The sequence below is a fragment of the Pelodiscus sinensis genome, chromosome 12 (assembly GCF_052426305.1).
Source record: "Pelodiscus sinensis isolate ZL-2025 chromosome 12, ASM5242630v1, whole genome shotgun sequence".
Taxonomy (NCBI): domain Eukaryota; kingdom Metazoa; phylum Chordata; order Testudines; family Trionychidae; genus Pelodiscus; species Pelodiscus sinensis.
In genome coordinates, this window is record NC_143063.1 from 12,520,503 (window position 1) to 12,544,107 (window position 23,605).

At 47.6% G+C, this 23,605-nt stretch overlaps 2 protein-coding genes across 2 annotated transcripts in view; both read left to right on the forward strand.

Annotated features, from left to right (window-relative positions):
• Window positions 1–23,605, forward strand: part of HSF4 (heat shock transcription factor 4) — a 69,222-nt gene that overhangs the window by 8,919 nt on the left and 36,698 nt on the right. Inside the window, exons 2-6 of the mRNA XM_089781439.1 lie at window positions 14,423–14,531; window positions 17,073–17,200; window positions 17,697–17,821; window positions 18,885–18,960; window positions 21,291–21,355. Of these exons, the coding sequence (XP_089637565.1) occupies window positions 14,423–14,531; window positions 17,073–17,200; window positions 17,697–17,821; window positions 18,885–18,960; window positions 21,291–21,355 (503 nt within the window). The remainder of the gene's footprint in view (window positions 1–14,422; window positions 14,532–17,072; window positions 17,201–17,696; window positions 17,822–18,884; window positions 18,961–21,290; window positions 21,356–23,605) is intronic.
• Window positions 239–12,331, forward strand: LOC142831087 (uncharacterized). Its single transcript, XM_075940345.2, has 2 exons — window positions 239–8,260; window positions 8,605–12,331. The coding sequence occupies exons 1-2, from the start codon at window positions 7,690–7,692 to the stop codon at window positions 9,201–9,203; spliced, it is 1,170 nt and encodes a 389-aa protein (XP_075796460.2). The 5' UTR covers window positions 239–7,689; the 3' UTR covers window positions 9,204–12,331.

Consider the following 23,605-nt stretch of genomic DNA (forward strand, 5'->3'; position numbering starts at 1 on the left):
CTGAGGGCAGGGGCAAGCCAGTCACAGAGCTCCAGAAACATGTCCTTCCTCATCTGGAATTTCTGGAACCATTGCTGGTCTCGCCACCACTCCATGATGATGCGGTCCCACCAGTCTGCACTGGTGTCCAGATGCCAGAGGTGGCGGACACAGTGTCCAGGGGAGGTTGGGCGGGATCCAGTTGCATGAGCTGCACATGCAGAGATCCAAGGAGTGTCTCCCAGAGGAGCTGGGGTTTGGGCTGGAGCCTGCAGAAACTGCTTCATGACTTGCAGCACAAGCTGCAATAGCCATAGTCTGCCTAGAGGTAGCTCCTGCTCCATATCTTGCAAGCTGAAGTGTCTAAAAGGGCAACCGCAGTAGGCAGAAGAAAAGGCTTTGCTGCCCTCAAGGAGGTAGGCAAAGACAAAAAGCCTGAGACACTGCTGTACAGGGGGGTCCCTTTAAGCTCAAGTCTCAGATAGTCGCAAGCAGCAGCCACACAAAGTAACTGCTGACCTGATGCCCTGCCTGAAGTGGTTCTGGGGGGCCTTAAATGTGAGTTAGTATCCAGTCACTGTGGATGCTCTATTTTGAAATAGCTAAGTGCTATTTTGACACGCTCTTGGTGTGTAGACGCGCTATTTCAAAATAAGCTATTTCGGAAGATATCTTCTGAAATTGCTTATTTTGAAATAAATGTGCAGTGGAGACATAGCCTTACTGCCCAGCCAGTTAGTTCCCATTTTGTAGTTGTGCATTTGATTTTTTTCTTCCAAAGAGTAGTACTTTGCATTTGTCTTGATCATTTCAAACCAATTTGTAAAGGTCATTTTGAATTCTAACCCTTTCTAACCCTGCTTTCCTAAGTGCTTGCCTCCCAGCTTATCATCCATAAATTTAGAGGCAGATTCTTCACTCCATTATCCAAGTCATTATTGAAGTGAGTTTAGACTAGACCTAGAAAAGACCCTTGTAAGAGCCAGTTAGAAAAGTCTGCCTATTTTGGTAGCGAAGCATTGATAACTATACTTTGATAAGGGCATTAAACCAGTTATGCAAGCACCTCATAGTCATCTATACCATATTTGCATATGAGAATGTCATGTGGGACTGTGTTAAATGCCCTACTGAAATCAATATCCTGTCTACCACTTCCCTGCATTCACTAGGCTAGTACCCATGTCCGAAAGCGGAAATGAGGTAGGTTTTGCATGATTTTCTTCTTGACAAATCCATTCTGGACATTCATTGTTGTTATCCTCCAGGTAGTCACAATTTGTTGTTTAATCATTTGCTTCAGTATCTTTCCAGGCATTGACGTTAGGTTGATTGGTCTACAATTCCCTGCATTATCTTTGTTTCCCATTTTAAAAATAGGCACTGTGTCCTTCTCCACTCCTCTGACACCTCACCAATCCTCCCTGACTTCTTGAAGATAATCTCGAACAGTTCTGAGGTTGCTAGTGCCTTCAATACCCATGGATGAATTTCATCAGTCCACCTGGCTGATTTGTGTGTATCCAATTTACCTACATATTTTTTAATCTCATGAAGCCGTTTTGGCCTCAGGAAGTCCCCCGCTTCCAAACGGGTTGTGTTCCAAAAGTTTGTTTGTAAGTCAGTTGTTTGGAACTTAGAAAACATTTTAACAGAGAAACAATGTTATAAATGGTGGTTAGGTTCCCAGGCTAGCCTTCAAAAGTCTATTTAGCCCATAATGTAGCTGAAATAGTGTCTATTTGCAACGAAAAATAGTAGAAATAGGTTTTTTTAAACCTTGAATGCTGGTGCTTTTTAAACCTGAGGCAGGTTTAGTTAGAGGAGGATGAGAGGTAGGTGGAGATTCTGAAGGGGACTTCCGGATATCCCCCAGCCACCATCAGCACCCCTGTCCACAGGCACTGCACTGGTGACCTATCTCCTGGCCAACTCACCCCCTGTGGGAAGCACCTAGTCCCTGCTCATCAGAAGGCAGCAAGCTGCGCGAGTGTGGGCCAAAGCACATTGGAGGAGCAGGGGGACGGTTGTGCAGCCAGTGGCTGTAGATAAGCAGCAGTTTCCCCTTTAAAGTGCCACTTCTCTACATCCACTGGCTGCGCAACCGCCCCCTGCTCTTCCAAAATCCCCCAGCCAGCACTAGCCCTACCTCATCTGTGCCTCTTGCCTGTGCCCCTAAGGCTGCAGGTGAGCTGTTGTTTGTGTGTGTGGATCATAGTTCCCTCTAAGGTGTGTGCTTGTGCACACGTGCAGAGGAAATTTCTACCCTACCCACCTCCTAAGCAGAGCTACGCAGCAGTGTGGCTGGCAGCAGGGTCTGCTTTGGTGCCTGGTGCTGGGCCAGACACATGTGGCTGGGGTCAGGGCTGGGCTGGAGCTGCATGGCGGGAGCAGCCGGGAAGACACCATGCGGCTCTGGCCCCACCTTCAGACCTATACTCACTGGGGAGCCAGATGGGTCAGGGTGATGCTGGGGAGGAGGGGACTCTTGGCTCTGGCTCAGTGAAGCCCCAATGGTTGCATTCAAGGTGCCCACATGAAATTAGTTTGGTAGGTATCAGCCCAGCCATTAGCCAAGCCTACGCTGCAAAAAGTGCCAGGGATAGAGGCCACCCTGGCCCCGGCCCCAGAGTATGAACACCCCCTTGACCAGGGGTAACTGCGTGGTGGAACTTGTCTGACTTGCCAACATATTTACACTTGTTGTGACTCCATAAGCCCCCCCAGCCAGATTAGAGGCCCTCCTTCCACACTTGTGGCTTCTGGGCTTGGGATGCAACAGCAAATCCACTTCAGGCCTGGCCATCATGCTGGGCACCCCCCACAACTCCTGGTTGCGGGCTTCCTGCTTGTGGGGAGAGGACGGCTAAGGCGGGAATGTTCTAGGGCCGGGGCTGGGGAGGGGCTCACACTCCAGAACCACAATGTGGGTGCTCAGTCCAGGGCTGCCTCTCACCGTGGGAGGTCCCCCGCATCTGTGACATCTCCAGCTGGCCCTAGCCCAGTCTGGGACCTCCCCCCGCCCCCCTGCCCACAAGGGCTCTAAACAGGAATTTAGCTACTGAAAATTTTGCAGTGTTAATTTTCTTTTTAATTGACTTCATATTAAATGAGCATTTAAAGTCATGCACCCTGTTAATTATCCCTTGTTTTAGTATTTTTCTTCCATAGCATTTAAAAAATATATTTAAGATATTTATTAATAACTTGGGCTCTGCAGTGGCACACATCCGAGCAAGTACACACTACCTCAATATTGGTGCATCAGACAAAACTCACTCCACTCATGGATGGAAAATCTTAGAGGGAACACTGGTGCAGATGTTCATAAGTTGGATGTGTGTAACTCAGGGACTTGTATTCTTGCTGCCTTCCTTTGCATGAAATAATTTACTATTAAACCTTTAATACCGACTCCTTGAAAATTTCCTTTTCCCCCTTAGATTTTCTTCCCATGGGATCTTACCTACCCGTTCTCCAAGTTTGTTTGAGTCTGCCCTTTGTAAATCTGTTGTCCTATCAGTGAGGTAGCAAGGACAGGAAAAGTGGGTGGCCCCAGCTTTCAGGTGGGTAGGCAGGCAATGACGGGTGGGGAGAGGGAGCGAGAGGGACGGGAGGAGCTGAGGGGGGGGTTGGAAAAGGGACTAGGGCAGGAGGGATCTGGTTTCCTGGGGAAGGGTACAGGAGAGATGTGGGTCTCCAGCCCCCTTTATCCTTCAGCAACACTTAGGGCACATAGGCTCTGGGGCATGCCCATGGGGCACAGTGGGGCCCCAGAAGGGTTCAAGCTCCATTCGTCCCACCTGACCCCAGCTCAGAATCTGTCAGTCCAGACATGTTCCTCATGCGCTGCTGCTCTGTCCTACAGCCCTAGTGCTAGTCCTGCCCAGACCTGCCCTCATGAGCCACCCATCCCCTGGTGGGGCAAGTGCTAGTGTTGGAAGAGACCTCAGGAGGTCACTTAGTCCAACCCTATGCTAAGAGCAAGATTCACCCCAACTAAATCATTTCAGTGAGGGCTTTGTCAAGCCAGGACTTAAAAACCTCTAGGGATGGAGAGTCTACCACCTCCCTAGGTAACCCATCCCAGTGCTGCACCACCCTCATAGGGAAATAGTTTTTTTCTAATATTCTAGATCTCTTCCACTGCAGCTTGAGACCATTGTTCCTCATTCTGTCACCACTGAGAACAGCCTCTCTCCGTCCTCTTTGGAACCCTCCTTCAGGTAGTTAAAATTCGCCCTCACTCTTCTCTTCTGTAGACTAAATATGCCCAGTTTTCTGAGCCTCTCCTCATAAATCAGAGGTGGGGACACTAAGGCCTGGGAGCTGAAAGTGGCCCTTGGCTTGCCTGGATCCGGCCCCCAAGGTTCAGGGCTCCCCCCAGATTGGGGTTCCCATGCTGACCCTACAGCTCCTCCTCCCCCCGGCTGCCCCCTGTGGGGCTGGAACACAAAATCTACTATCCTAGACCGCCTTAGCTCTTGTGTGCAAGGGGAATGTGGGAAGTATCTTTTTCAGTTGGGCCACGTCTGTGAGGGGGTGTTTTGGTTTTGGGGTTTTATTCACTTCTCATTTGTGTGAAGCCTCCAACTGATTTTTCTATGTGTCAGTGGCTCCCAACCCATCATGAGTCATGTGCCTCGGCCCTCTTATCATTTTTGTTTCCCTTCGCTGGACTCTCTCCACTGTGTCCGCATCCTTTCTGTAATTAGGGACCCAGAACTGGACACAGTATTCCATATGTGGCCTCACCAGTGCTGAATAAAGGGAAATAATCACCTCTCTGGATCTGTTGGCAATGCTCCTCCTAATGCACCCTGATACTCCATTAGCCTTATTGTCTACAAGGGCACATTGGCTCATATCAGCTTCTCATCCACTGTAATCCCCAGGTCCTTTTCTGCAGAACTGCTGCTTAGCCAGTCAGTCCTTCACTTAGCCAGTGCTCCTTCTAATTTTTCCAACTCCTGAGCAGAATGAATTTTCTTATGTGCAGCTGATGTGTGACATATCACCTTCATATTGATGCACATAACAAAATTCATGTGGTGGGGTGGGGCCAAGGGGTTCGGAATGTGAGGGCTATGGCTAGGAGTGAGGGCTCTAGGATGGGGCTGAGGTTGAGGGGCTCAGGGCCAGGACAGGGTAAGGGCTCTGGCTAGAGGTGCAGGTTCTAAAGTGTGGCTGGGATGAAGGGTTTGATGTACGGGGTGGGCACTCCAGCTTTGGGAAGGGGCTCTGAGCTGGGGCTTGGTGTGCAGGTGGGAGTAGAGGTTCTGGGCTGGGGAGTGTGGCCTTTGGGGTGGGGCCAGGGATGAGGGCTTTGGGGTACAGGATAGGGATGTAAAAGTGTAGCAAAGGCTTATAGGTTGATGCTATCCCTCACCCCTCATTTGCCAGGTAGCACAGGGCAACAGCACAGGTCCACAAGAGGAGCTGGGTTTTAAACTGGCTCCCCTTGCAGACCAGTTCCCACTTGGCACCCTGTGCTGCTGTCTCTGATACAGTGGCAGCAGTGCGGAGTGGCAGGGGTCTTCTCGGGAGTGAGGCTGGAGCACACTGGTTGCTGGACCCATTCCCCAGGGACTATAGAATAGTCAGCTAACCTTACTAAACTATTCAATTAACCAATATTTAACATCCCTAGTACAGGAGGGTGCTCAGGGCTGGAGAGTTGGGTGAGCAGCAAGGTTCCTGTAAGCTGCGTACCTGCATGGCTGCGCAGCCCTTTTCTGAGCCCTGCCAGAGGTTCAGAGCTGCCTGTGCCAGCAGGGAGCTCAGGGGATTGGCTGGGGAAGGAGGGACCTCTGCTCTGGTCCTCCCCACCCCAGCGTTTGTACTCGCTGGGGTGAGCAAGTTCTTCAGTCAGGGAGGCAGGAAGTACTTAGGGGATTATGTAACCCAGATGGTGCTGAAGCTGCCAGCTGAAGGAGAGGAGGGATCTGTGCTTCAGTGCCCACCACCAGCCACATGGAAAAAGTTGGGTAAGTTACAGACACTGCCAGATAGGATGAACTTCTCTGCCTCTTTCCCAAATCCTCCCCTTCCCTGTTAATTGCTAACAGAGCAGCAGTTTCCCCCCTTCCTGCTTCTCCCCTAGTTCTGTTGGAGAATTGACCAGGCAGGGATCCCTGGTGTTACACTCTCCTGCTGTATATGTGTGTGTGTGTGCCACATTTGCATGATTACATTTCAAACAAAGTTTACATAAGTGTTAGTAACTTATGGTAAGAAAGAAAAAAATTATTTTAACAGAATTTTTTTGAATGTTGCTGATATCTAAAATTCTGATCTTAATGATTTTTTAAAAACCCTGTGTTACTAATTAATGCATGGCAAAATGTATTGCATTAAGGCCAGATCTTTGCTATCTGGTAGAGTTCTGGCTCTTACAAGTCAGAAGCAGCAAGTACTAGCTGTGATGTTAATTGTTTTGTAGAATGAAACCTTATTTGCAAGATCTTTGAATCATGAATGTGTCTGTTAGAAAGGATGATGATTCATGTACTCCAAGGTCTCAGAGGGGTAGTCATGTTTGTCTGTAACTAAAAGAAATTAAAAACAATGGTCCTGTAGCACCTTAGACTATCAAACATACATATAGTATCATGAGCTTTCTTGGGCACAACCTACTTCTTCTGCCAAGGGTAGTGTTAATTTTCTTTTCATTTGATTTCATATTAAATAATCACAAGCATTGCTCCTGGTTAATTATCCCTTGTTTTAATCTATTTTCCTCTACACGTATGGACTGTCTGCGGTTTTCGTTTGTACTGATGGGTACATATCCACACACCACCTCAATATTGGTGTTGGACATAAGACATTTCAACCTGCCCAAAAGGAAATTCAACCTGTGCATGGATGTAAAGTCTTAGAAGGAGCACTGATGAGGAGGGGTTGGTGCTTGGGCTTACCTGCTGGTGATGGCGAAGGGGAGGCCTCCTCCCCCAGCCACAGCAGCTCTGTGCTAGGGCTGGCATTGATGGGCTCCTCTGCACCAGCAGTTTCAGGCATTGGGAAAAGATCTCTCTCCCCTCTGCAGCTCTGAGCTCCTATTTAGGGCTTATTGGGAAGCCGTGCAGCCATGCAGCTTAGGTCCCCATCCTTTAGCTGTGCATGAGAGTTTTCTGTCCTAAGTGCAGGACTCTGCGCTTGTCCTTGTTGAATCTCATCAGATTTCATTTGGCCCAATCCTCCAATTTGTCGAGATCACTCTGGAACCTATTTCTGCCCTCCAGCGCAGGGACGGGCAATAATTTTTGCACAGGGGCCACTAAAGTAATTTTGGTATGTGGCCACAGGCTGGCTCCACTCCCCCCCCCCCCCAAGGCTGTGTCCAGACTCAGGGTTTTTTTCGAAAAAAGTAGCCTTTTTTCGAAAAAACTTCACCTGCGTCTAGACTGCAGCCGCGTTCTTTCGAAATTAAATCGAAAGAACGCGGCTTTTCTTTCGACGGCGGTAAACCTCACTGCATGAGGAAGAACGCCCTTTTCAACGGAGATCCGTCGAAAATAAGTGAGTGTGGACGTGGGGAGGCCATTTTTTCGAAAATAATGGCCTCCAGGAAGAAGCCCTGGTGGACAATCTGGGGCATGGCTTGCATGTCTCTGGTTCCTGTCTGCAGCCATTTCTTAAAGGGACAGGCACCCTCACAGCCACTTGTGGCAGCAAAGGAGCCAGAGCACACGGCTGGTGAAGTGCAGCATGTCCCAGCCCCAAGACCCTCCTGGCCCTTCCAGAGAGCCTTCTGGGGATCCAACCAGGGGCTCCAAACGCCGGGCACCATCATGGTCTGGGCCAGAGATCAAGACCCTTCTCGAGCTCTGGGGAGAGGAGGAGGCCTTACAAGCCCTAAAAAGCAGGCGGCGAAATGCGGACATTTATGGCTGCATGGCAGAGGCCCTGGCCCAGAAGGGACACTACCCCCGCACCCAGGACCAGGTGCGCTCCAAAGTTAAGGAGCTGCGCCAAGGATATGTAAAGGCCAGGGAGCATAGCTCACGTTCTGGGGCAACCCTCCACTCCTGCCCTTACTATAGTGAGCTGGACCAGATCCTGGGTGGTGGTGGTGAAGCACGCACACCACGGCGTCTCGTGCAGTCAGGCTTGGCAGACCCTGTGGTGGACGCGCCAGAGCAGGACCCAGAGCAGTCAGGAGACGGGGACATGGTGCCAGAGGAGGACAGTGAGGAGACGGCGACCCTCACCCTGGAGCCAGTCACACAGATCCCAGAGGCCTCCCAGGTGTCATCTGGCGCAGGAGATGAAGCAGCAGGTGAGTGCAGTGAGGTTGTGTAACACCCGGGGGGGGGGAGGTAGGTGGGTGCACAGTGGGTGATGCACAAGGGAAACCTGTCATGCTCAGGCCGATGCCCAGGTCACACACAGTGTTACCTTCAGAATGTCTGATTCCCCTGTCTCCAGGAGAGGGCATGCCCTTTTGGACAGCTGTTGCACACATGACTGATTGTGATAGAAATGTAGCCGTGTTACTCTGATCTGAGGAAGTGGGTCTGGCCCACGAAAGCTCATCCCCTAATAAACCATGCTGTTAGTATTTTAAGTGCTACAGAGTCCAGTTTTTTAGGACTGATTGTGTCTTCTTCTTTTCCTCCACAGCCGGATCAGCCGTGCAAGAGGGCCGCAGCACCCCAGCCCCACCTCCATCTCCATCTCGGGGACATGGGAGCCGCAGACACAGGCGTGTGTATGCGGACATCCTGAGGCAGCATGTGGAGGCCGTGCAGGAGCTCAACACCATCCTGCGAGAGAGGGCGGAGGCAGAGGATCGGTGGCATGACCAGCTGATGGAGGAGCTGGTCCAGCAGCGCACGTCCCTGACTGCCACTCTCAGGGAGGTCTGTGGCTTGCCTGCTCCTGTGCCTGGTCCTGCTCCTCCAGCACCCCATGACCCCGCCCCACCAAACCCCCCTTCCACAACAGCATCCCTTTCCCCCCTTGGACCTCCCTCTCCCCCAGCCCCTCTCTCCCCCTGGCCCTCCTCTCCCCCAGTCCTCCCCATCCCAAGAGCACCCTATCCAGCCAACCGACAGGTGCACCACCCGATCCCGTGGCCATGGTGGACCCCGATCACGAGGCCCAAGCAGGAGACTGAGATCAGGCAAGCACCGTGCAACCTGATCCCCTTCCCCCCTCCAGGTTTCAAGTCCCCTTCCCCCCTCCAGGTTTCAAGCACCCCCATCACCCCAGTTAAATGACAAGGAAAGTGTTCCACAAAATGTTTATTGTACATAGTTTGGCATGAAACTATATTTTCTACATCAAAAATGAACACAAGCTTTTTTATGTTTGCAATAGTTATACTATTTTCCAGTGAGTGATATTTAAAAAAATAAAACAGAACTTATTATTTTGAGACAAACCCTGGTGTTTATGATTTCTCCAAACAGGGTCAGGAGATGGGTTGTGGAGGGAAGCTTCTTTTGGGCCAGGGCCCAGTCCCCAGGCAGAAGCCCCTCAGTAGAGTCGGTGGCCTCCACTTGAGAATTGCTCCCGTAGGGTCTCCCGTATGCAAACAGCAGACCGGTGAGCCTGGCGGATGGCAGCTGTCCGGGGCTGGGCAAAGTGCCTCTCCTGACCATCAGCACCTGTACCCCACCCTGGTAGGAAGGCCTCCCCTTTCCTCTCCACCAGGTTATGGAGAACGCAACACGCGGCCACCACCTCAGGGATGTTGCTCTCCCCCATGTCTAGGCGCTTGAGCAAGCACCGGAATCTGCCTTTTAAACGTCCGAACGCACATTCCACCTGGTTGCGAGCCCGGTTAAGGTGAGCATTAAACTGCTCCTTGCTCGCATCCAGGTGGCTGGTGTAGGGCTTCATCAGCCACGGCATCAGGGGGTAGGCGGCATCAGCCACTATGCACACCGGCATGTGCACATCCCCAACCGCAAAGTTGTGATGCGGGAAAAATGTTCCTGCCTGAAGCCTCCGGTAGAGGTACGAGTTCCTGAAGATGCGGGCATCATGTGCCCGCCCTGACCACCCAACACAAATGTCAGAAAACTGGCCACGATGGTCGACCAGGGCCTGGAGGACCATAGAAAAGTAGCCCTTTCTGTTAATGAATTGGGCTGCTCGATGGGGCGGTGCACGGATTGGAATGTGTGTCCCATCGAGCGCTCCTCCACAATTCGGGAAGCCAAGGGCAGCAAAGCCGGCCATGACGCTGTCCAGATCTGGTAGACAGACGAGCCTGTTCAGCAGCTCCGAATTGATGGCCCTCACCACCTGCAGAACGAGACAGACAACAAAATGTTAGAAGGGGTGCCTTATCTCTTAGGAGGAGAACCCACCACCCACCTTCCCTCTCAAACACCCCGGGAATTCCCTCCTCAGAGCTCCCCCCCCAACAATTCAGGGTGAGTGGAGTAGCTCCCTCCCACTCCCACTCCACTTTGCCCTTCCTGACAGTCTCCCTTCCCCCCACCCCAAACTGTGACTGTCCCCAGACAATGACTTACCTCCATCAGGATGGATCCAACAGTAGACCTGCCCACTCCAAATTGGTGTCCCATGGAGCGGTAGCTGTCGGGGGTTGCCAGCTTCCAGAGGGCAATGGCGACCCTCTTTTCCACGGGGATAGCGGGCCGCAGGTGGGTGTCTTGCCGTTGCAGAGCAGGGGCGAGCCAGGTACACAGCTCCTGGAAAGTGGTCTTTCGCATCCGGAAGTTGCGTAGCCACTCTTGGTCATCCCAGAGGTCCATCACGAGCCGGTCCCACCAGTCAGAGCTGGTGTCAAGCCTCCAAAAACGCCTGTCCACAAAGAAGTTTGGAGGCAAGGGCAGTGCGGCTGCTTGACGGACGATCCCTTCGTACCTCTGGTCTGGGTCCAGATGAGGAAGTAGCCTCATGACTGTGTCATGCAGATGCAGCAACACTTGCAGTATGATGGCGTGGGGCCATCGCCTGCCCAGGGGCAGCTCTGGCTCCATGCCAAAAAAATGGGTCTAAAACAGAAAAACCTCCACAGAAAAAACTTGCTGGGGTGTCCCAGGAAGCTGAGCACTCCAAACCAGCACTGCAATGCCTTGCTTACCTCCTAGAGGGACAGCAAAGGCAGCTGCAGAAGCAGAGCAATGGGTGTTCAGGGGCGTCCCTTTAACCACGCGTCTCTGCAAAGGGCAGGCAGCAACACCCAGAAGGAAATGCTGCCCCCATGCCCTGGCAGAAGCGGTTCCGGGTGGCTTTTAATTTCGAAAGAGCGTCCAGCAGTCAGGATGCTCTTTTTCGAAAAAGCGGATCGATTTTCCGATCCGCGTATTGTAGTCTAGACGCGCTCTTTCGAAAGAGGCTCTTTCGAAAGAGACTTGCAGTCTAGACATAGCCCAAGAGGGCAGGGCGGGGGACAGACGTGGAGGGGCTGAGAACTAGTCTTTCTCCAGACTTGTCAGGGATTGAAGGCTTTGAATTAAAAACACCACGAAGGACTCCCGGCCCTGCTGCTACCATGTTGCCTGGCAGCTGGTGTTGCTGTGGCTATTTAAAGGGCTCCTGGTGGCGGTGCTATCCCAGCAGGGGCCAGAGCAATGAGCTGTGCTGCCAGGCAACATGGTAGGGGCAGGGCTATGAGCCCTTTAAATTGCTGCTATTTAAAGGACTTACAGCTCCAGTCCCTGCCAGGGTAGAGCCGTGACCATGAGCTGTGAGACATTTAAATAGGATCCTGCTGCCTGAGCTACCACCTGGAGATTCGGTGGCACAGATAGCAGGATATTAACAAAAAGTGGCCAGATACAGTCTGTGGCTAAATCCAGCCTTCGGGCCGCATCTCGCCCAGCCCAGCTCTAGTATCTACCTGACCCCCAGCTTACTGTCATCTGCAAACTTGCTGAGCATACAAACCATCCCATCCAATTTTCCCTCTAAGCTGTGTGGCAGCACGGCCCCGCAGCTTTTTAATAATCCCTGCCCAGCCTGGGCCTCCTCCCTCAGCTACAGCAGCAGGAGTGAGTCTCTCCCAGCCGGTAAGGAAGGGATGTATCCCTACGGTCTGGGAGAGACCCACTGCACTGTCCTCAGCAGAGAGCTGCTGCTGTAGTTGAGGGAGAAGTGCCCCTCCCCCAACCAGGCAATTCCGTGCACAGAGCTCTGAGCCCCTGGCTGGACGGGGATCATTAGGCATCTGCGGGGCCATGCTACTGCACAGCTTAGCGGGAACCCTGATCCCATCATCCAGATAACATGTTGAACAAAACTGGCTCAAGGTCCAACCCTGGGGGCACGCCACTTGATACCAGCTACCAACTAGACATGGAGCCATTGATCACTACCTGTGGAGCCCAGCAATCTAACCATCTTTCTATCCACCTTACAGTCCATTCATCCAAACCATAATTCTTTAACTTGCTGGCAAGAATACTGTAGGAGATTGTATCAAAAGCTTTCCTAACAGACAGGTATATCACACCCACCACTTTCTCTATATCTGCAGAGCCAATTATCTTGTCATAGAAGGCAATTAGGTTGGTCATGCCTGACTTGCTCTTGGCAAGGGGTACGTCTAAACTACATGGCTCTGTCGACGGAGCCATGTAGATTAGTTTCTTTGAAAAAGAGAAATGAAGCTGCGATTTAAATAATTGCTACTTCATTTAAATCAAAATGGCCACCGTGCTGTGCCGATCAGCTGATTGTCAGCACAGCGTGGCAGTCTAGATGGGGATCTGCCGACCCCAGAACCCTTCATCGGCAGATTCTGTAAGCCTCGTTTCACTTAATCATGAGTGTGGCCAAATTTCCCATGGTACCATAAAGTTTGCTTGCAGCCACCAGTCCTGGCTCTCAGTGTTCTGTGCTGTTATTTAGCACTAATTTACCCTGAAATGAGGTAAAGAGCCCAGTAAGCAGTGGAAGTGTTGGTAATGCAGCTAGACAATATTGACTGCACGTGGTCTGGCAAATTCTTTGGTTTGGCACTGATCTGGTCCCCAGGGGGCTGAATTATGAAGGTTTAATCTATAGTTCTTAACCTGTTCTTTTACCACTGCGGGCTGCCGACCTCCTTACCATACCGTGCTGCCTAAAATGAAACAGTCTATGAAGATCAAAGCAAAAAAAGCTTTGAGTACTTCAGCTTTTCCCATATCATCTGTTACTAAGTTGCCTTCCCCATTCAGTAAGGGTCCCTCAGTTTCCTGGACCACCTTCTTGTGGCAAACATACCTGTAAAAACCCTCCTTGCTATCCTTCACATCCCTTTCTAGCTGCAACTCGGTGCTTTGCTCTTTCTGATAATCCCTCTGCATGTTCCAGCAATGTTTTTATATTTTTCCTAGTCATCTGTTGGTTTCCACTTCTTGTAAGCTTCTTTTGTGTTTAAGGGTACGTCTACAGTACACAGCTGTAAGCTTTTCCAGAATAGTTATTCCAAAATAACTTATTTTGTAGTCAATGCATGACTACATTGCAGGAAAGCCTCAAAATTAGTCCGAGGCAAGCTTTCCTAATGTGCTATTTCGATTTAGAGCCCCAGGAGGCACGGAGGAGGAATAACTTAGAATGGCCCTGGTAAGGGGCTATTTTGAAATAGCAGCAGTGGAGCGTCTATACATGCCTTATTCTGAAATAGCTATTTCGGAACAGGTGTTATTCCTCATAGAATGAGGTTCACAGATTTCAGAATAAACCATCCGTTATTTTGAAATTATTTTGAAATATGGAATGGCTGTGTAGATGCTCACATTGTTATCTCGAAATAACAGTGCAGTGTAGAGGCACCCTAAGCTTACCAAAGATCTCTCTGTTAAGCCAAGTTTAACTATATCATTCAAGATCACTTTCACCTGAGCTGTCTTGAAGCCTTCTAATTTGCAACCAGTTCCTCTGTGGCTGAGCGCCGGAATCAAGTGTAAAGTGGTTGTCACCTTTTTACTGCCTCTACCTGCTCACATGCTGGCACATACACTTAACTTTGCATCCCAACATACATGGCTTTGCCATACTCATGTCTTCACAGAAAGGAAGTCACGACCATTTCCCATGAGACCTTTGCCTTAAAATCAAAGTCCCATGGAAGTAATCTGTCTCAGTGTAATTATTAGATATAATTATTAGATATAAAAGCTCTTCATGAAGGAAGTTCATATCTTTACCTCCCTTTTGCAGCTGGGAAACTAAGGCATGGAGCAGGGAAATGACTTGTCCAAGGTCACCCTGAAAGCAAGAGGCAGAGCCCAGAATAGTGCCCAGGTTTCCTAAATTCAGTGTCTTATCTACTGGATTACACTGCTACCCAGTCCTTGCCACCATTGTATTTCAGTCCCGCTGTGTTTGATTACCTTATTCCATCTTGAGAGTAATGGCTCTAAGTAGGTAACTCCATCTGCCTACCTCCCTTGTTATTGGCTTGCACATGCCTCTGGGAGTCCAGAATTACTCTGTGAATTTTTTCCTTTTCTTTCTATCTTTTATGCAGAATGGCACTAGCTTCCACGTCTTTGATCAAGGGCAGTTTGCCAAGGAGGTGCTGCCTAAGTATTTCAAACACAACAATATGGCCAGCTTTGTCCGGCAACTGAACATGTGTAAGTAAAACTCCAGTGCCTGGCATGCACTACAATGGAGACATCATGTGGGAAAGAAAAGAATTAACTAAGCATAAGAATAACAGATACATTTAAGTGTAAAATACAAAATCCAGATATGAGACTCAGTGTTCCACACAGGCTCAGCATGGAGGACAGAAGAAAAATGATAAATTATGTGAATCATTTCTTAAATTCTTTTTCTTAAATAATTTGTGCCTTAACCAGCATATTAAGCCGTGTTCATCTGTAACTACAAAAACCTTTAAAATGGTCTTGTAGCACCTTAGGGTATGTCTACACTGCATCCCTAGTTCGAACTAGGGATGCAAATGGAGACAATCGAACTAGTTAATGAAGCGGGGATTTAAATATCGACTCCCTCCCTCCCTCCTGCCTTCCTCCCTTCCCGGCAGCCCCCGGGCTCATCTGCAGACAGGCTCCGCCCCCTCTCCCCGCAGTCTTTCGTCTTTGCCTCTGCTCTTCCGAGCCCTCACTCCCGTTCTTGATTTTTAAAAAAAAAATTAAAATGAAAAAAAGTGGCGGCTTGCCAACACTGCCTTTGCAAAAACCTCAAAAAATGAGGAGTAACATTAGTTCGGACTAAGGGCTTTAGTCCAAACTAACATGTCCCGGTGTGCACTTCCTGGTTTGAATCAGCTGTGATTCGAACTAGCGCGCCGGCGAGATCATGTTAATGGAGCGCGGGATATTTAAATCCCCGCTTCATTAACTAGTTCGATTGTCTCCATTTGCATCCCTAGTTCGAACTAGGGATGCAGTGTAGACATACCCACAGAAACTAACCAAAATATATAGATAGAATCATGAGGTTTTGTGGGCACAATTCACTTCTTCAGATAAAATCATATTAAGATTTAACATTTGAGCAGCAACTTATGTATATATAAATGAGATAGTGCCAACTGTGTGTGGCCTGGATTATTTATTTAAATGAAGGCCTTCCCTTATAAAGACAGAATGCTGGGCAATTTGGATAAGAATTGCTATTAGAAGGCTGCCGATTGATTAAAGATATCATAGGTCCCGAGAGGCTTGTCGCCAGAACCCAGAGGTCAGGTTTCCTTCTGGTGTACTTATATTAGAGCACGCAGATTACTTTACATTGTATGTTGTAAATGAATGAAGTTTCCATTTCAAAAGTTTTCGGTTTTTATTCAGTCAGTCTGTTGACACATAGTTTGTCATTTGCTCTAGGTAACATGTTATGTCAGAATTTTCAGAAACCCTACTAGACGTTCTTTCTCTGTAGCAGAAACTTAAAGCGCAATCTTCACACATGCCCAGAGTTTGGTTGTACTGAGGACAGTTCTCCTCCATCATTAGCAGGGGGTCTTTTCTGTTAGAAAACCATTTTTTATTTGCTCCTTATCTGGTCACTTGGTACAATTTTCCCTGTTTCATGTAGCATATCATGGCATAGCTCATAGGTTGAGCCAATATCAAAGAGTCCTAGGCATGTTTTGGAAAATCATCAGTGCAGACAAGGGAAAGGTTTTCAGAGGCACAAAGGGGCAGCTAGATGCCTGACTTGCTGAAAGTCAATGGCATCTAATTGATTTTTACCTTTGAAAATCTCCTTCTAAATCTCTGGTAAAAAAATCAGAATGGAGATTTTGTAAGAACTGGCCTAGTATTTTGTTACTTCCAGGCATACCAAAAGTAGGTGCCGTCTTTGTTTTAAAACATTCGAAAGGTTTTGAAGCACCGGTTGAAGTTCAACAACATTTCATGTGTCCCATTTCTAAAAATCCTCAAGCAACACAGAACATGTGATTTGTGTCACTGGAGTGTTTCTTTGTAACAAAATAGCCCAGTAGTAGATGCTGCATTTAGGGGGTAAAATTTACCTCTGTGCTGGGGCCAGCACAACAGTAGGCCTATGTATGTCCTCTTTTGAGGGCTTAACTAGAATGTATGAGGTGCCTTGTCCTTGTGCCACCTCATAAGCCTTAATTACATTTTTATTTTTCACAAAAGCTTTGCAAAGTAAAGGTGGCCTGTGGCTGTACATGTGAGGATTAGAAATGGCCTTTTCAGCTGTAGACCAGCATTTTAAATGTAGCCTACTTTAAACACTTCTCTATCTGAGATCTGTTCAGTAGCCCATGTGGAATGAGAGTGAATGGGCAAGTTGGTAACAAAAAAGGGTTGTCATTATTACAGCTGATACTAATTAGTAGCAGAGAGGCACTGGGTTGAATTGGCCGTGGAGATTGTACTACCATCTCAGCATCTGATGCCTCCAGTTTTGGGTTTGAGAGATATTTGTCTAGACACATTAGCGTCTCGGGCCCATCTCTGCCATTGGCATGTTAAGGACCATGTGAGCTAACAAATGAATGGTTTGCTTTTTGCAGCATATATACCAAATCTACTCAGGCAGAAATTAGAAGCAGGAAAAAGGAAACTACGCTTGGTGGGTAAGGGGAGGGGGGAGTCTAATTCAAACATTGGCATTCTTTGTTCTTCCTAATCTATATGATCTACAGGGTTCTCACCAGTTCTATTTATATTTAGATGGCTTCAGGAAAGTGGTAAATATAGAACAGGGTGGCCTTGTCAAGCCTGAACGTGATGACACTGAGTTCCAGCATCTTTATTTCCTACAAGGCCATGAACACCTTTTGGATCACATCAAAAGGAAGGTGGGAATTGAGTGCCTTCTTGTGCGGGAGTGATGTGCATTGGGTCTCCCGGTTTCATTAGAGGAATGGGCGGGGAGATGGAAGGCTGCTAGAAAGCTTGCAAAATTAGCTAACCTCACTTCCCAGAAATGCTGACAATTAGGGATGTTCATCTCCTTAGTACTAGTGCTGAATCAATCCTTAAAATACCTTTTTTGTTTAGCTCAGTTCTAAATAACTCCAGTGATGAGATTACTTGGATGCTAGTCCCTAGTCTAATACACTTCGTATTAAGGAATTTTTCATCCTCATCAGCCTCTGTTTACTTTCCAGTGCCCTAGATACAACCCCATGGGGTCACCCCAGACTCTTAAAACTGTGTCTCCTATTTTAATATATATCATCACTTATTAGCCCAGTCTGTAGCTGATACAGCTGCTTAGAAACCATCGCAAAGCTCTCACCCCTGTGCATAACATCTTGCGGTACTAAATTCTGTCCGATATGCTCTTGTCAGGTATCCGTTGTTAAAAGCGAGGAAACGAAGATGCGGCAGGAAGATCTTAGCAGGTTGCTCTATGAAGTCCAGATTCTGAGAAGTCAGCAGGAGAACATGGAGTGTCAAATGCAGGACATGAAGCAGTGAGTTGAACTCAGTCCCATTGCTCCTCCATGTGTACTTCATGACATAGTTGCAAACCTTGGGGAATATTTGTAAGACATTTGGACCTCTGGGGATTATATAATGAAAATCCAGCATGATCTTTAAAACAAATCCTTTCTGTGCTGTAAATGTTTGTTTTATGCTCAATGAAGTATTAGGTTTTGAGCTTCTTTTCCATTTTTAATTTGTATTTTTATATAAAAGAAGACCTTTAAAATTGCAGTAAATGAATTAAAATCACTCACCACAAATAATGAGGAGTCAACACAAACAGATTGCAAACAGCCCACAGGCTGAAAAATACCTTTAAACTATTCCACAAATACCTACAAATAATGATTTGAGGTACATTCACAAATGAGTTGTGAGCAAATAAAAGGGCTGTATTCACTGGATATTTTTTCCCAATGACTTACTCAATTAGCTCTGTCTATAACTTGCCTTGTGCCAAGTTCTAAGGCACTGAGAATGAAGGCGCAGAATCATCCACTAAGGATGGAGCCTCCATGCTGTATTCACTAATTCTTAGCATTATAAAGAAGACCGTTGAAGCCAAATATTCAAGAAAGCCTATAAAATTGCTCACATAAAACGGGTGTATCTTGTATTCAGGATATGTGTAGATGGACAATTTGATTTGCAGACACAATTTGAGATACTCCTTTGAAATTTGATCCTTTGATAATATCTCATTGGGGTTGTGAGTGCCATTTCTGCTGACGTGGAAAGAAGTGTAGTATTGCCAACCCAAACCAGTCAGAAATCACAGATTATTTTGGATTCCTTTTATTTGCCTTATGTTTGTTGAACTTCGAAGGGTTATATTTTCAAGTTTTCTCTGAAACCATGAAGGCCAACTACTAATTTTAAAAATATATAGTATGAAGGTTGAGATTCTCAGACAATCATGACTCCAGCATCTGGGGTTGTTAGAAAAATACCAAATATTGCTATATAAAATCACAGAGTTGGCAACTCTTGTGCCAAGATAGTGTGAATGCAAGTCTGTGTGTTCAGGGGATGTTTCTGTTTCCCTTTCAGGCAAAATGAAGTCCTGTGGCGGGAAATTGTATCTCTCAGGCAGAATCATTCTCAGCAACAGAAAGTGATCCACAAGGTAGCGATCAGACCAGCTCAGCTCAGACCCCTGTAAAGTATTGAATTGTGTTACACAGACTATCAGATAAATGTAGTTCAATCTCCTGTTCCAGTCCAGATCCTACATTATATTTTTTAATATAAAAAATTACTGTCATTGCACACATACTGTCATTACTGTGTATGTATTTTCCCCCTTTCCTAATTGCATTGTGCATGGTTCTTCTGGGTGCAAATAGGAGCTCTGCATGACAGGTGGAGAATTGTATTGCCTTTCCTTTATCTGCTTTTACAGCAGGGCAGCCCCAGGAAAGTATGGAAGTTTAAACTCAGCATCTAGCTCTGTGCTCATGTATAAAGAAAGGTAAAATCCTTAAGCAGATCAATTTGTATTTCTTCTTATTGATCCCTGTGACTTTAGGACACAATGTGTGTAGGTGAGTGATGGGCATTTTGAGCCTGATACTGCTTACGTTGAAATCAGTGCAAAGCTCTCATTGGTTTCAATGAGAAGAAAATGGAGCATTTTATGCGTTTTCCATTTTGTATGGATAGTCCTCATCAGTAATACCTTGGGCTATGGGTGTTGACTACATACTTTTGGCCTTGCCCAGTTTTCTCCCTAGCTCTGTGTGCATTTGCAGTAAAATTGTCACAAAGCCTGTACATTCTCTAGGACAGGGCTACTCAACACACAGCCTGCAGCACACAGCCCATTTGTTTGCAGCCCACAGTGCGGTTTGGGTTTATGTGGGGTTCAACACATGGCTTGTGAGTGGAAGGCCTTTTAACATGGCCTCCACTGGGAACACGCTTCACAGCGGCAAGGCGTCTCCCAGGTGGGGTGAGCACTGAAAGACTCAAGCAGACGGGTTGGCTGGAACAGACAGGTACAGGGTTTTGGCATTTTTAGCCCCCAGGGAGGAGGTGCCGGGAGCGCTGGGGCATTATGGGAAGTGCTCTGTATTCATTCCCATCAGTGTGAAAGAAGCTGTTTGCATATATTTGCATATATAGTTGCATGTATATACAACCACACTTAAGTTACGGCCCTCTGCATGTGCTGTGAGTATCGTTGTGACCCTCGTGGCTTCCAGAGTTGAGTAGCCCTGCTCTAGGTTGTCCAACCTGCCTCTCATTTGTGAATCTTCGCACACGAGCTGTGCTGCTGAAGCTAGTGAGTGAGGCAGCTCTCACCAAGGGGAGCAAAGCCTGAAGAATAAGACCCTGGAGTCTGTCCCTGCTGAAGTCACTACTAAGAACAGGGAACATTACAGATTTTGCAGCAATGTTATCTCCTTAGGCAGGCAGAACTTTCTCGTTTTTACCAGTAGGCACTGCACCGCAACACTGTGCTTGTCCTTCTCAGACTTTTCAGTTAACTGCCACAGCCTTTCTGTGGAGTGGCTCACGTGAGGTTGTCTGCACACTGAGACAGGGAAGGTCATGTTTTCCCTTAGATTTCAAAGCATTCAGGCTCAGATTAAGCCCTATTCTAGGGGCCTCAGTGGAAAGGCTGTGAAAAGGTGCAAAGCTGCATCCTTTGTGTATGCAGGCACAGTTGAAGTCTCTCTGTGTGATTTCTGAGGCACCAATCAGTTGCCCTTCTGACATGCTGGACAGCAAAACTGGCCCATTGCATGGAGACGTGTTTGAGTGGCTGCTTATAGAGCCATTCAGCCTCCAGAGTTATTGGGCTGGTTGAGGGTAATACTGGGTGAAATTCAAGGTTCTGTGTTTCTGAGGAGATCAGACGGGATAATCACAGTGGTCCCTTTTGGCCTTAAAAATGTATGAATTCCTCATGGAGCTTCTCTGGGGGAGGGGCAGCTCCACAAAGCCCATATTGTGTGGTGGCATGTAAATGGGGACTACTTATGCATGTGGTAAGCTAGCTAGTCCTGTGCATGCACATTGGGCCGTATGGGTGGAAAGAAGGTGCACTGTTCCATGCACAGAAATATTCATGAGTTTTAAGTATGCAAGCTGTTCCTGTACCTTTTCAGGCTGAGTCACTTGATACAATCTGATTTGAATACTCTACCCCATTCTAGAAAACTCCTTGTAATTCTAGGGGTAGTTTCAGTTCTGGAATAGGCTTTCAAGGAAGCTGTGGAGTCTCCATCACTGGAGATTATAGAGAAAGAGTTTGACAAACACCTGCCAGGGCTGGTCTGCTTGGTCCTACTTCACACAGGACTCTTCCACCTCACCATTTCTATGATTCTATAACCTGGAAAATCCCATGGTAAAGTAGGGTGGAGGGATGTACATAATATGAAAGGTGCTCTGGAGTATGGACTGCTGAACCACTGCTGATTAACACCTGATTTTGATCTCCCCTAACAGCTGATTCATTTTCTGTTTGGCCAGCTCCAATCAAACCCCAACGGCGCTGGGATAAAGAGAAAACTGTATGTACCCTTGTGTGGCATGCACACACACACACAACGAGATAATGCTCACATTTCATTAAAAACACCAGCTCAGCTCAGAGTGGGGTGGGAAGTCACCTGACTCAGGCACCGTGATGATAACAAATGAATGGGGCAGAACTGCTGAGTCAGACCTGCTGACACTCCTCATTCAGTGGCCTTTAGAGAATCACCATGTCAGCTTGCTCTGACTTTTATTTGAAAGAGGGACAGCCTAACTAATGGAGGGCCTGATCTGGCTGCCTTTGAAGCCAATGGACATTTTCCTATTGACATCAGTGGAGCAGGATTGGCCTCCATCTAACTAAAATAGTCAATTAATTAAAATAAGGCCACTGAACTTGCACGCATATCAAATATTTCAGGTTGCATTTAAGTTACAGATACGGCTTCTACAACTAGAAAGAGGAACGAGGTGTACCGGTAGTTCGGAATAGGAATCCTAGTCCGAACTACCTAGTTCGAGCCCCGTGTAGCCGCGCTACACGGGGTTCGAACAAGCGGGGATTTAAAAATGGCGGCTCCCCGCTTATGCAAATGAAGCCCGGGAAATTCAAATCCCGGGCTTCATTTGCAAGTGCGGTATGCCTACATTACCCTCCTAGTTTGAACTAGGAGGGTAGTGTAGACATACCCCAAGCGGGGGAGCCAGGCTGTTGCTGAGCAGGAGCAAGACAGCTGCAGGACTGAGAACACAGTAGGAACAGTGGTGGGGCAAGTCTAGGAACAAGGCAGGCCCCGGAATGGCTGTCAATGTAGGTGTAAGCATTGGACAGCTACTGCTATTGCTGCACAGTCCTGCCAGTGTAGCTCAGGTACTCAGGCCATCTAGCCGATTCAGGGTTCGAGCTGCAGTTAGCTGTAGTAGTGTCATGGAATCTGCCTTAGAATCAATAAAATATTGAGCCCTGAGATAAGCACTGTCTTCCTATTTCCATGTTGTGTGCAGTGTGGTTGTGGGCATGTTGGCCCAGAGAGACAAAGCGAGTGAGGTAATGTCTTTTATTGGACCAACTTCTCTTGTTGGAAGAGACCTGCTATCTAACTTGCACAGAGCTCTTCTTCAGCTCTGCAAGCTAATGGCATATTCTGCACCAAGCCTAGGTGAAGCACAGACGCTATCTCGTTGTTAGAGACAGGCACTGACCATAACCTCTAGAACAGGGCTACTCAACTTTGGAAGCCCTGGGGGCCACAATGATACTCACAGCACATATTGAGGACTGCAACTTAAGTGTGGTTACATATACATGCAAATATATATGGAAATAGCTTCTTTCACACTGGCGGGCATGAATACAAAGCACTTCCCACAATGTCCTGGCGATCCTGGCACCTCTTCCCTGGGGGGCTAGAAACGCCAAAGCCCTATACCCATATGTTCCAGCCAGTCTGTCCGCTTGCGTCTTTCAGTGCTCACCCCGCCTGGGAGATGCCTCACTGTTGTGGAGCATGTTCAAAGAGTCCCACCCACGGGTTGTGTGTTGAGCCCCATGTAAACCCAAATGGTCTGCGTGATAAGTAGCCCTGCTCTAGAAGATGGTAGTCTCTCTGGTTTGAAAATACTTTTATTTACAAAACTTACAAAGTTTAGATGGTGCATGGAAATAGACTAAGATAAAAACACACTTGTTATGCTAGATGTAATGGGTGTAACCCTATAGGCTTCCTGTGTTCCTGAACTAGAGTACCCAACTAACCAATCTGCTGAAGTGGGAGAACTAGAGCCAATTTCTCTATAAAACAAGAGGGAGAAGCCAGGCAAGTGTTGGGTTCTGTTTGGTTTTGTTCTGTTTGTTTTAAATATTAGCAATGGTGGAGAAATGTCCTAACAAGAGGATGCAGAAAGAATGGGCTAACCTCTAAAGTGAGACCTACAGGCCAGTTTATTGTTAAGAGGATTAGTGACCCCTTGCAGGCTCAGCTGTCTGCCATTCAGCATCAGGTTCTGTTTTTCAAGGAGATTAATGTGCTTGTCTGCTTTATTTAAAATAATGTGCTTCCTGAAATAGTCACTTTCCTGTATGCCTATTCAAAACATCCCCCATTGTTTTTTTCATAGAGTAAAACAACAGGAATCCGCCTGAGAAGTCTTTCTACTCAGACTTCCAGTTGCCCACTGTCCTTTTCCTTGTGTGTTATTTGTTAGTATTAGCAAGCACTGGCAGTGTGGCCAACTCCATACCAGACAGAAAAAAGACATTCACTGCCCTATGGCACTTACAATTT